Source organism: Anguilla anguilla, chromosome 9, assembly GCF_013347855.1.
Source record: "Anguilla anguilla isolate fAngAng1 chromosome 9, fAngAng1.pri, whole genome shotgun sequence".
Lineage (NCBI taxonomy): Eukaryota > Metazoa > Chordata > Actinopteri > Anguilliformes > Anguillidae > Anguilla > Anguilla anguilla.
The window spans coordinates 50,412,576-50,425,851 of NC_049209.1; the positions used below are offsets into that span (position 1 = coordinate 50,412,576).

General features: G+C 48.6%; 1 protein-coding gene across 1 annotated transcript in view; it reads left to right on the forward strand.

Moving 5' to 3' along the window:
- The first annotated feature begins 256 nt into the window (after window positions 1–256).
- Window positions 257–13,276, forward strand: part of dnah10 (dynein axonemal heavy chain 10) — a 43,363-nt gene continuing 30,343 nt past the window's right edge. The window contains exons 1-22 of the mRNA XM_035432449.1: window positions 257–567; window positions 1,836–1,946; window positions 2,363–2,475; window positions 2,917–3,025; window positions 3,566–3,681; window positions 4,246–4,423; window positions 4,852–5,009; window positions 5,140–5,370; window positions 5,795–5,985; window positions 6,552–6,750; window positions 7,090–7,284; window positions 7,401–7,571; window positions 7,888–8,064; window positions 8,384–8,587; window positions 8,985–9,154; window positions 9,397–9,548; window positions 9,791–9,955; window positions 10,279–10,486; window positions 10,868–11,024; window positions 11,573–12,052; window positions 12,549–12,707; window positions 12,944–13,060. Coding sequence (XP_035288340.1) covers window positions 342–567; window positions 1,836–1,946; window positions 2,363–2,475; window positions 2,917–3,025; window positions 3,566–3,681; window positions 4,246–4,423; window positions 4,852–5,009; window positions 5,140–5,370; window positions 5,795–5,985; window positions 6,552–6,750; window positions 7,090–7,284; window positions 7,401–7,571; window positions 7,888–8,064; window positions 8,384–8,587; window positions 8,985–9,154; window positions 9,397–9,548; window positions 9,791–9,955; window positions 10,279–10,486; window positions 10,868–11,024; window positions 11,573–12,052; window positions 12,549–12,707; window positions 12,944–13,060 — 3,987 coding nt within the window. The 5' untranslated portion in view covers window positions 257–341. The remainder of the gene's footprint in view (window positions 568–1,835; window positions 1,947–2,362; window positions 2,476–2,916; window positions 3,026–3,565; window positions 3,682–4,245; window positions 4,424–4,851; window positions 5,010–5,139; window positions 5,371–5,794; window positions 5,986–6,551; window positions 6,751–7,089; window positions 7,285–7,400; window positions 7,572–7,887; window positions 8,065–8,383; window positions 8,588–8,984; window positions 9,155–9,396; window positions 9,549–9,790; window positions 9,956–10,278; window positions 10,487–10,867; window positions 11,025–11,572; window positions 12,053–12,548; window positions 12,708–12,943; window positions 13,061–13,276) is intronic.

Genomic DNA, 13,276 nt, shown 5'->3' on the forward strand with positions numbered 1-13,276 from the left:
TAGGCATAAATGGAAAACGCTGATGCCCTATGTGACACACAAAGATATGGATAAACTATGCGTATATGCAGATGTTTTAGCAACCTGAAAGCTTCCCCTCCGCAGCAAGTGCCTTAGCAAATGCTTCCAATTAAGGCAAAAAGTGCGACAGACCAGCGTCTAAGTTCTGTGGCCGTACGCTCGGCTCTACGGTCTCTGCTCTGGCTCAAGCATAGACACCCACGGAAACCGGAAGTGCGCTGGTTGCCAAGACAACCACAAGCGTCTCTGCAGCCGCAGGTGTACACAAGCGCAGAGAGTTTTGAATGGATAAGATGTAAATTTACTTTAATTTCAGCAAAATGTCACTCGATGACCCACGCGTGGAATGGCTACGAGACCGCGTGTGCGCCTGTTTTAATCTTGACAGTGTCAGCTACTTTGAGGACTTGCTGGGTCGTGGGGATGGCGAGGAGGCGCAAAAAATCAATCGGTTTTTGAACGAGATCACTGAAGAAGAGGGGGTTTCAGCGCTACTGTTTTTCAAATGTTTAAGGGAAGAAGAGGTTGAAGTGCAAGTCCCAATTGGTGAGTGATCACAATGATGATACTCTTAATAAATTATATGATCAAGTCTTGTGCTAAAGTTAGTTACACAGTTAGACTAGCTAGTATATAATATTTGCTAGTCTAGTCTAGTTCACAGTTGCAGTCTAGCTACGCCAGATACTGATATATTGGCTGTCTTCGCTAAATTAGAGAAAGTTAACATTAACAGAACAACATACGCAAGTTTCATTATGATGCTGTTAGTTAACGGCTACCTATGTCGTAACTAAAGTTAAGCGTATGTGTTTGGTGTATGGTTAACAGCCAATAATCTTTCTAACGGTACGTTAAACCAACGGATGAAAGATTCTGACTTTAAATTCATTGCTCGCGCAAACTAATTTCTCTGGTCATTGACTTGTTCAGTGCGTGCGGTAGATCTTTTGGCTCGCGCATGTGAGACGAAATACGTATATCTGTCGTTTCAGAAGTCCATGCAATGAACCCACTCAATCCCAGCTGTAGCCTAATTATGAAACGTAAAAGAGAATGTTAGTCATGTATTTACGTTCTGTAAGTCGCTCTGACAAAGAGCGTCTGTTACGAGTAATGCACCATACATTGCACGTTAAGACTTAGAATGGTAAATGGACTGCATTTATATAGCGCTTTTATCCAAAGCGCTTTACAACTGACGCCTCTCATTCGCCAGAGCAGTTAGGGGTTAGGTGTCTTGCACAAGGACACTTCGACACACCCAGGTTGGGGTTTGAACCGGCAACCCTCCGACTGCCAGACAATCACTCTTACCTCCTGAGCCATGTCGCCGCAGTGCACTACGCCAGAATGCGTAGTGCACTGATGTGAGCTAAACACCATTTGGCCTATCGTATTTTATTAGCGAATTACAGTATCACAAGTATGTGTTTGAACTCTTGTGAAACTGTTAGAATATAAACGTAACAGAATTTTAACCTAGCCAACAATTCTGAAGGGGTGCTTTGACCCCCAAGTCATCTGCAGCAATATAAGATCTTCACCAAGTGAAGGCTACGTAACTTAATGTCACAGTATTCTTTAGAATCCTATTACTGTTGCTTGGGTTACAGTTCAATGCAGTTTTTGCTTATGCAGGTTGCCAGCCGACATTGTCTGTAGGATTTACAGTTCTCTACAGGCTACAGACTTTACGCCTTGCTTTTAAGCCGGTGTTATTATCTGTCCATTTTATCAATACATTTATGTGCCGCGACTGCGTATTCATCTTAGCGACTGTATGTGTTCACACTGACTTCTGTGCTGTCAAGACCCAGAAGAGAACCCAGCTGCGAAGGAGGCTAACGAAAATGAAGAGGCAACCAAGGAGTCCGCTAAGCTCCCCGCCACACCCACCAAAGCAGAGGGGGGAAAATCCCCAGGTGAGGAAGCGTCGGCATGTCTGTACCTGGCTGTCACCGCTTGCAGCACGCTGCTTTTTTCATTTTGGGCCTATCACCACGTCACCTGGTTTTAAGGAGTATTAAAAAAAACAAATAAATTGGAAACTTGTGTTTAAAAAAAGAAAACAAATGTTGGCGTGCAACAGGGCCAGGCAGAGACCTTTTGAAAGGGTTAAGTGCTTGAAGTGAGAAAAGGCCAGCCAACCTATAAAAAACTGTTTTACGTTCGAAAAACGGTTTTATTGTACAGGGTATATTTTGGCTAAATGAGTGTGAATAAATGACAGCAGCAATAATACAAAAAAATAAAATAAATCAGATCAAAGGGGCACATGGGGCACCTGGGTCAGAAGGGGCGTGTCCTGGGGCACATTTTCCTGCTCGTTTGTCCGTAGGGAAGAAGAAGAAGCGCAGGAAGTCATCACTGACTTCAGAGACCGCCAGTTCTGTGGGGGCTCCTCAGACCCCCTCCTCACTCGCTGAAGCTAAGGATGAGCCGCCACTCACAGTATGACTCTCTCTCTCTACCTCTCTCTCTCTCTCTCTGTCCCTCTCTTCCTCTAAAACTCTCTCTCTCTCTCTCTGTCCCTCTCTTCCCCCCCTCTCTCTTTCTCTCTACCTCTCTCTCTCTCTCTCTGTCTCTCTCTCTCTCTCTCTCTCTACAGCTCTATCTCCCTTCTCTCTCTCTATCTATCTCTCTCTCTCTGTCCCTCTCTTCCTCTCTCTGTCTCACCCTCTCCCCTCTCTTTATGTAAATAACATTTACGTTTTCATCATCCAAGCCACACGTATAATGCCAACAAACAAACAAAAAAAAAAGAAGCTTAAACTTCTGTTCTGCCGGTTCTCTGGAGGATGTGACCATTCGGAGCGTTCAGTACATCTGGCCAGTTTTAGACGTGTCTCTCAGGGTGTGCAGGTGTCAAGCCGTATCACGTTGACTCCCCAGAGGACCGAGGTGAAGGTGGTGTACCACCTGGAGCTTCACGTGGCAGTGAACAGCGCCCCCCAGAGGTTCGCCGAGTCCAACACGCTGTACTTCATCAGAAACACTAAAGGTAAGGGCAAAGGCCCAGGACGGGCATTAAACGGGGCCGCAGTGTAGTTTATAGATTAGAGAACAGGCCTCGTAACCAGAAGGTTGCTGGTTCAGTTCTTAGGTAGGACACAGCCATCAGCTAACTGACCTGAATTGCTTCAGTATATATTCCAATGTATGCATGGATACAATGTAAAATTCAAAAGCTGTGTGAGTCGCTCAGGATAAAAACTTATGATAAATGCCTGTAATGTAATATATTGGTGCAAGCCATGTTATAAACACATTCAGAATTATGTTTTCATGTCCTCCCCCGCTTTCTCTTGGTCTTATTAGAGTCAAATTAATTTGGTTTTGTGGCTTAGTTATTAAGACCATATTTAATTATGTGTTTATAAATGCAACAACACATTTTCCTGTCTCAGACAAAAGGCCAAGTTGCTCAGATAGCAACCTGACCATTAGGACTTGACTCATTCTACCAATGGTACTGTTCAGATTCTGACGCTCTTGCTTGGCAGAGCGTGTTTTAACGCGCACGCTTTTTCACTGCTCGCAGATCCCATCGCCGAGCCGCTGGACATTAAAGAGGCTAACGACACGATGCCGGGGATGCTGCAGATGGGGATGATGAACGGACACCCTCTGTTGATACTGAAGCTCCTCCTGAACCACGTACGTGACAGAGGCCGGCTCTGATCACTTTGTCCGCTAATCATTTTGACTCTGTAGTCCCTACCCCATGAAGTCGGAGTGTAGCACAGTGGGTAAGGTACTGGGCTTGTAACCGAAAGGTCGCAGGTTCGATTCCCGGGTAAGGATGCTGCCGTTGTACCCTTGAGCAAGGTACTTAACCTGCATTGCTTCAGTATATATCCAGCTGTATAAAATGGATACAATGTCAAATGCTATGTAAAAAGTTGTGTAAGTCGCTCTGGATAAGAGCGTCTGCTAAATGCCTGTAATGTAAAGTCTGTGTCAGATTTTTCTCCTAACGAAAACTCTTCATTCTTGTCTCATGTGCCATTGCTGTTTTGACATGCGACAAGCTTGAGAGTTCACTTATTACGCCTGCAGTTGTGGTACGCTAAAAAACACACTCGCTGTCTGTTAAAGAAAATAACAAAGAATTAATGCTTCATAACATTTCAGCAGCGTCTGTGCAGTAGTGATATTTGGGATCTCCTGCAGTGTGTTTAAAGCCCTTTCTGACCCGTGGGGCCCTGTCCCGTCCTGCAGGTGTACATCCCTTTGCTGTCCGTGGGGCAGCTGAAGTCCAGTAATGGCGGCTACAGTCAGGGCGAGAGGCAGGCGAAGGACCGGGAGTCCAAGGGCGTGCTGGTGATCCGGGACGAGATGCTCAACAGCACCTACAAGTTCCTCAGCCACGTGGACTGGACCCTGCAGCAGCTGGAGGGTGTGTGTGTGCGTGTGTGTGTGCATGTGTGTGTGCATGCATGTGTGTGTGCATACGTGTGTGTATGTGCATGTGTGTATGTTCATTGTTCTTGTGTGTGTATGTCCGTGTGTGTGTGCCAGTGTCATAGATCACAAAATATCACAAAAATAGGCTATACAAATATTGCTAGGTTACATTCAGTCATCCAACTCATATAATCTTATATTTTCATAATTTTATATTGTATTCAAACTGAACAATGATAACATTAAACGCAACATTAAACCCGGCCAACATTTAACAAACACTGTCTGTGCCAAGCAATAGACAACATGCCCACCAGCCTCCGATTGTGGGACGCAGGGGGCGGTGCCAGGCGGTCTCCCTGGAAACAGTGTGTTTTCCGCGTGTCAGTGCTCTAAGAGCAGCCCCGCCTCCCTCCGCAGGTGAGATCAAGCTGCACATTCCCGACATGGACCTGGAGCCGGACGCCCACGTGCTGCTGTCCATGCCCGAGGTGGTGGAGAAGCTGGACCAGTGCGTGATGAATTGGCAGACCCAGATCACCGTGGTCATCGAGGAGCTGCAGAAGAAACAGCCGCAGGTGAGGCCTGGGCCATCACTAAAAATCCCTGTCCCGCCCACATGAGACCCATCCACCAATCAGGCCACGGGACATTGCCATGTATGGACCCGTGGCTGGTTGCTCACTACTCTGGTCCCTCCTCCATCAGGGTCAGGGCCCCATGGCGGAGATCTACTACTGGCAGGAGAGGACGGCGTCCCTGAGCGCCCTGTGCGAGCAGCTCAAGCTCCCGGCAGTGAAGAAGATTCTGGAGGTCATGACCCTGGCCGACCCGGTCACCATGCAGAACCTGGACATGACCATGACCGAGCTCAGCAAGTACCACGTGGAGGCGGTGGAGAACGTGCGCTTCCTCGGCACACTGGAGAGGCACTTCAAGGTGCGGAAACCATGGGAGATCGGGCTGATCTAGGATCAGTTTATATTTTTAACTTGTAATAGACAAGGTTAGGCTATGAATGGGAAGATCTGGTCCTAGATCAAGCAGTCCTGTTGTGAAACTTTGAATATGGGCCCAGTAGTTTTTAACAACATTAGCAACATTAAGTTGTAGCTATACCTGTGTACCTTAGTTAGCTTGTAACTAATTTGGTAAGGAGTAAGGAGTTGCTACACATGTGAATATTTTCAAATATTGTATTTACACTTATAGGCCATATATTCATGATACACACAACAAACAAACCTGGCCTGCTAATTTCACAATGTCTTCATGATAGGGACTGATTTCATTACAGCGGGAGAGATGTAACAGGACTGGCCTTGTTTCACATGTGTAATTAATGATAATTGTTATTACTCAGAACCTGGTGATGGCGGTGGACTTCAGCGTGATCCTGGACACCATCCCTCCCATGATGAACGGGCTGAGGCTGGTGTGGATCATCTCGGGTCACTACAACTCTGACGAGCGCATGGTGCCTCTGATGGAGCGCATCGCCTGGGAGCTGTCCGAGCGCGTGGCGCGCGTGGTCAACGTGCGCACCCTGTTCAAGTGAGGGAACGCGCCACACCGCACCTCAATACACGCAGCTTCCTTCCTCTGTTCGCCAAACCCCTGGCCCCCTCTCTGGAGGACAGCATAGTAATCCAAAACACCACATTGAACTGAATTAGCTATTGCTTTCAGAATGTTATGTTGAAAATGGTGACTTGTTGAAAATGTTGAATTTTGTCCTCCAGAAGTACCCCAACAGACAGTTCACCCCCCTCACAAGACCCCTCACACTTCAGCCCACAGTTCCTTTTAGAATGACACACACCCTCACCCCCCTGCCCTGTATATGTTGGGACAAACACAGACAGAGAGGCCCTTGGAGAATTTCAGACATACGGACAGAATCATATTTAATTATGAGGGATCTGCCAGTGGAGTTTGGGGAAAAAGCGGGAAAAGTATTCCAGCCAAACCAGACTCCCTGTCCACACCAGACTCAAGCTGGAGTGAGCCTTGTAAGAGTGGGCTGGGTGTCTTAGTAACCATTACAGACCATTGTCCATATCTCCTCATTGTGCCTGTTTTTCATAATTACTGTTCTTTTGAATGACAACAACTGACAGAGACAACAGAAGCGTGGCCAAGGCCAAAGCCCAGGACGGTAAGGAGGTGCTGAACCTGTGGAAGTCCAGCTACTTCGATATACGCTCCAAGATCGAGTCGTCGGGCCGAGACCCACGGTGGGAGTTCGACCGGCGGAAACTGTTTGAGAAGACCGACTACATGTCCTCCATTTGCCAGGACCTCTACGATATCCTGCAGGTGGGTCAAGTCTGCACTCTTCTCCTATAGTTCATAAAATCATTTAACCCTTTGAAGAGAAGGTTTTTTCTTTCAAAATTCCAAGCCAGTGTTCTAGAACTCCACTGCTTTCAATCAGAAGCAGTGATTGTGACATCAGCATTAGAATGTTCAGTTAAGAACATTCTAATCACATATTTGTGATCTTACAGGGTTAAGGAGGGTGCCATACTCAGTCCAGGATAAGCCTTGGCATTAAAGAGCATCGTTGATTGGGTATTAGAATAGCACCTCAGTAGATGTTCTTCATCACATCTAACTTCCGTCCGTTCCGTCCTGTCCCTGTGTTCCGGACCGCAGACCCTGGAGGAGTTCTACAACATCTTCGGGCCGCAGCTGAAGGCGGTGACGGGGGACCCCAAGCGGATCGACGACGTGCTGTACTGCGTGGACAAGCTGGTGACGCCCATCGAGGAGCTCAGCTTCGACCCCTTTGACATCCGCAAGATGGCCAGCTGGAAGGAGGTCATGCAGGATTTCAAGACCAAAGTGGAGGTGGGTGGAGGACCTGGGGACCATTCCACAGTCTCTGTCTGGTGTTCCCTCCGTGAGTGTGTTTTTCCCGCTCAAACGTGGACACGCCTCACGCGTCTCTTTCCCCTCACTCATAGGGCATAGAAGAGGAGGCCATCCACTTCATAGACGACTCCTTCAAGACGCTGCGCTCGGCGAAGGTGGCCTTCGACATGCTCCTGAAGTTCAAGCACATTCGCTCCAGGGAGCGCATCAACAAGAAGATGATGAAGAAGTTCTGTGACATCCTAGCCCAGTACTGCAAGGAGGTGCTCCGCATTGGTTCAGTTTTTATTTTAAATGCGTTAGCCGGCTGTTGAAACAAAAATGCCAAAGTGTCAACTGTGTTTATCTTTTTGTCAATTTTGTGCAATAATTCATGTTAGGAAAATGCAAAAAAAAAAAAATTCTCCTGCCTTGTAATGCAAGAATAAGCTTAAAGTCCTCTAAGAGTTTTGGCTTATATGGACTGAAGTTACAAAACAAGGAAAGAACGATACATGGATTTGGAATGGAATCTTGATAATAGAGAGTTCTGTGTCCTTCATTTTGGCCGACGTGTTGTGTCCTTGCGGCTGGTGGCAGGTGGACATCATCAACGAGCTGTTTGAGCAGAACAAGGACAACCCCCCCTTGAGCAAGAACCAGCCCCCCGTGGCGGGGGCCATCTACTGGGAGCGGTCGCTCTTCAGCCGGATCAAGCACACCATCGTCCACTTCCTGGACGTGCCCGAGATGCTGGAGAGCGAGGAGGGGCGAGCGGTGCGTCGTTGTCTCTCTCTGCTCTAGCGCCACGCTCACTGGCTGTGCCCTACCTGGGATTTCTGAACCTGCAACCTCTTTGGCGCTAAGCTTCTCCAGCTAAATGCTTTTTAATGGCTTTGTGTTTTTTGGAGAGCAGTTACTGCCCCCCCCCCCTTGCTGCTGTAGCACTAGATTGTAAGCACCTTTCTTAAGAGTACAATGGCAGTGTCCTAGATGGGAATTGAACCCGTGACCTCGGTAACAGTCTAGAATATGCATGTGACATTTGTTCATTTGTCTGAATTGATCTTTTCTCACACTGGCCCTATCGGTGAAGGCCAAAGACAGGTACCTGGAGGTGGCGAAGACGATGAAGGACTACGAGATGAATAAATTTGAGTCCTGGAGAGAGGCGGCGGAGGAGAAGCTGCCCCAGCTGATGAAGAAGACCCTGCTTTTGGTGTGCACCAGCACCGTCAAGGCCGTGTCAGGGGACCAGGCTTCTATCAATTCGCCGATCTCCTCAGCCTCCCCCAATCAGGTGAGTTCCTCAGCCTTCACCAATTAGATGAGCTCCTCAGCCTCCACCAATCAGGTGATCTCTGCAGCCTCCACCAATCAGATGAGCTCCTTAGCCTCAGCTAAGAGCTGGTTCTGATAAACAGCAAAATTCCCGGTGTTACATGAACTTTAAATGTGTTCAAGAGGGACCATATGCACTCTGTTAGGATTAAAAAAGCTTTATCAGAGTTTATTTTCACTGAACATCTTGAGTGTATGAATTTTAAATAGCTTTTTAGATGCAGTAGTGAAAGTTTGTAAATAATCCTTAAATCTCTGAGGAATTTTTGATGAAGTATGCTACGAACTGAATTTTTGTTGCTGTGGATATTGGTGAAATAGTCGTGGGCGTAACGCGCGGTAAAACGCTCTCTCAGAAGGAGCCGGCGGCGCCGGAGCGGAACGTGTGCCGGGGGGTGCGCTACGTGGTCAACTTCGCCCCCGAGCTGAAGGAGATCATCGCGGAGACCAAGTACCTGGAGCAGCTGGGCTACCCAGTGCCCAAACTGGCCCGGAGCGTGGCCCTCCAGGAGGTCCGGTTCCTCAGGTACCGCCTCCGGCCCTGGGGCCCTGAGATCAACAGATTATTCTCAATTCATACCATTGCCAAAGCACCAAACTTAGTCAAGTGATATTGATTTCACAAGATTTTCCCCAATTAGTTAAGTAATACTTATTTAATATGAATTAGTGAAGTTATACTGATTTAATACGGATTAGTCAAGTGATACTGATGTTTTACCGATCTTTACCCGGCCGTTTCCTGTGTTTTTGCACGCGGCGGCGCAGGGAAGTGCACGGGCTGACCACGCTGGTGGAGCACTTCCACTCGCTGATGAACACGCTGAACGACGCAGAGTTCAGCCTCCTGACGGAGCAGATCGCCGAGCTACGGAGGGTGATGAGCGCGGGGCACAAGCGGCTCAACTGGAACGCTCTGGGTGAGCAGCAACAGCCCCCCGTCTCCCGTTTCACACACACTCACAGCTCTGGGTGAGCAGCAACAGCCTCCTGTCTCCATCTCACACACACGCTCACAGCTCTGGCACATATTATGGAAATTCTGTACTCTTAAAACTTTCATCTGCACCTCTTCTTCTGCTGTAGTTTCTCAGAGCCATTTTTGTCTGTAAAAAATGTATTTGTTCTTAACGCCATTTATGTGCGCGTCCGTCCGTTTCAGGAATCTGGGAGTACATCGGCCGCTGCAATCAGGCCACGGCCAAGTTTGAGTCGCTGGTCTACCAGATCCAGAAGAACGAGAGGGACATCGACGTGAAAATCCAGGCCATCGAGACCGCCAACCTGTTCAAGCTGCCGGCGCTGGACAGAGGCGATGACCTGCCGGGTATGGACCTGAAAGCGTCACGTCTCTCCTTCCCTGTTTATATTCACACAGTCACAAAGGAAAACACTAAAACCACCTGGCAAAAGACCAAGTAAACCATAAACCCAGTGATGTTCTGTGTAAATTTCGCCGAAAACTCTGAAAACAATGATCATCACTGGCAGCTCTGAATGCACTTACGGTGCTCCTTGATTTGAAACTGGGCATTGCGTATAACTGTGCACTATGAAATTAGGAGACTGGGGTTGTGATAGAGGATCATTTTCGTACCTGATAACCAGCTGTGCCTGTATTCGTTTCCTGTCCGCTGTGCTCTGTTCCAGGGGTGAAGGAGTTCTGCGAGCTCATGGAGAGCGAGCGGCTGAAGGACGTCAGCCTGCTGAGCAGGAAGTACAACGCCATTCACCCCCTGCTGACCAAGATGGAGAGCCTGATCATGCAGACCAACTCCGGCAGGGCCAAGAGGATGGCCCAGTACTACGCCTACTGGGAGAAGAAGATCTTCGACGCCCTCACCAAGATGGTGGTGAGGTAGGCCTTTCCAAGACTAATGCCCTGGGAATCTGTGACGGGCACATCCGATCATCACTAGGGTTGGGTGTCGAAACCCGGTACCACTGTGGCACTGGTTCTCACATGACCGGTATCTACTGAATCAAATCGCAATGCAGGTTTTGGTGTCCCATTTCACTTCAATTTCTTTACCTTTGCAATAAAAAAGACTTGCTTCAATGTTGATGTTCGTTCTTTACTTAAAAAAAGGTACTAATTCAGGCACTGTTTTGGAAGGGGTACCATTTTGAAAGTCTAATTTCAGCACCAGTATTGGCAAAATCTGAATGATCCATCCCTAATCACCACTCGACTCTGCGTCATGCTCTCACACCCCTCTTTCTTCTGGAACATCGACAGGAACATCCAGAACTTCAACCTGGCGCTGACAGGCGACGTCCTGCTGTTCCGCATCGACACCATCCTGTCCCCCCCCGAAATCATGCTCCAGCCCAAGAACTGCGAGGTGTACAAGCTCATCATGCACTGCGTGGGAGACTGCCTGGAGAGCACCAGGGTACGGTGGGGGGGCGGAGCCATTCTGCGGCCTTCGCAAGCAGACATAGCACACCAGGAGACGGCCCAGCAGCACTGGGGGACTGATACTGAAATTTCATTGGGGAGATTTTATAACTTTCCGGAACTGAATTGAGAGTTGTGTCCATAATACATTGAAATAGCTGCATGTGTCTCAATGCATGGCCACCCAAATCTTAGTTCATCATCACAAAAACCTAAATTTATGGCCAACCAAGTCTCCAATCATGCCTACCAAACTCTCAGTTCCTGCCCACCCACATCCCCAGTGCGATCATGTATGTGAAATGCACATTGTGTGTCACCTGCAAACCGGCTGCCATTTTGATTGTAGTTCATGAATGCATTCTCTAGTAGCATTTTCTAACAAAATACACATTGGTGTATGTGCCCGTTCCTGCTACTTTGTGACTCTCTATTCTTCCTTTGCCCCATAAAATTTTTTGGGCCGGTATGTTAGAGTAATTAGCCAGTCCTTGCAGGTTTGTGACCCTTTACCCCCCCTTTCCCCTCCTGGACCCCCTGCAGAAGTTTGTGCGCTGGATGGACAGGACCTGCATAGAGTGCCCCCCGCAGGTGGTGGAGGGGGACGACGAGCCGGTGGTGTTCAGCTTCTACAGCGACGTGTCCCAGGTTCCGCACGTGACCGAGCGGGCGATGGCGGTGTCCCAGACCACGCACCGCCTCCTGGGCTCGGTCGGCTCCTACCTGAACCGCTGGAAGCGCTTCCGCCACCTCTGGAAGCTGGACAAGTCCATCGTCATGGAGAAGTTTGCCGCCAAGCGGCCGTCCTGCTTCATGTACGACGAGAAGCTGCAGTTCTACACGCAGGTCAGCCAGGAGGTGGCGCGCGAGCCGCTGGAGACGGACGTCCAGGTGATCCGGCTGAACATGCGGCTGCTGGCCCGGGGGGTGCAGGAGAACACCAAGGCCTGGGTCAGCTCGCTGGGGAGGCTGATGAACGAGGCCACCCGGGAGGAGCTCTACGGCCTGCGCGACGAGCTCCAGGTATGGGGCCTGACCATTTGGGGGGGGGGGGGGGGGGGAGTCCGCTAAACTGTGGCAGGGTGCTGCAGGGCTCCCATTTTAGGAGCATTTTCTCCTGAAAATTGATGTGTGTTAACTGGAGAAATAATTTAGGGGCACATCTGCTAATTGGGATGCATTAGTGTGCTCCTAAAATTTTCAACTTAGGAGCTCATGTGATCCTTGGAAAAAATGTTTCTCCTTACGCAAATGGAATGTTCTGCTGTGTACTGCTAATATTTAGACCTTATTTGTTTCGGAAAATACAATGATGGGTACATTTCACAGTAGTGCATATTTAAAGATGTACATTCCAATATCTGAAAGTGGCAGTATTTCTTATGTATTTCCCATACAAACACAAATAGTTTACACAGCTTAAACTAGTGGGGACCTATACTTTGTGTGAAACTTCCTGCTGACTGTGTGTGTGTGTGTATGCACATATGTGTGTGTGTGTGTGTGTGTGCGCATACAGGCACTCTCAGAGGCCCTGAAAAGGAGCCCAGACACACTGGAAGACCTGAAGTTTGTGCTGGGCACCATCTCAGACATCCGGGCAATGTCCCTCTCCGTGGAGATGAGGTACACGGACATCCAGGAGAAGTACAGGACCCTAGCTATGTACCGCGTGGAGGTGAGAGCACTCAAGTGTGTGTAGTGTTGTATGGAGTATAGATGTATGTTGTGTTGTACAGTGTTTAGATGTGTATATGATGGTATGGTGTATAGATGTGTATTATATTGCATAGAGTATAGTTTTGTTGTACAGTATATAGATGTGTGTCATGTTGTATAGTGTATAGGTGTGTATTATAGAGCATAGACCATCGTGCAGTGTGTTGACTGTGCTGCGCTCTCTGTGCTATCGAGGCCCCGGAGGAGGAGCTGGAGTTGGCGGCCAACATCAGCCAGATGTGGAGCGACCTGTTCGCCGAGGCCCGGGCGGTGGACCGCAGCCTGGGCCGGGTCAAGAGGACCTTCACCGAAGTGAGCGCCCCCCCCCCCCCTCCCGCGCCCCAGCCCTTCCAGACTGTTCCGCCCGTGATCGTTTCTAGATTGTTCTGCTGTTTGAGCTGTTAGGCTCCTTGTTCCTGGCCACACATAGCGTGGCTGTGTCTCATCACAGTGTTTGTAATCAGGACAGTTTGTCTGCATTCACTCACTATTCTCATAATCAATCATCGTTCTCAAATCAATCACAAT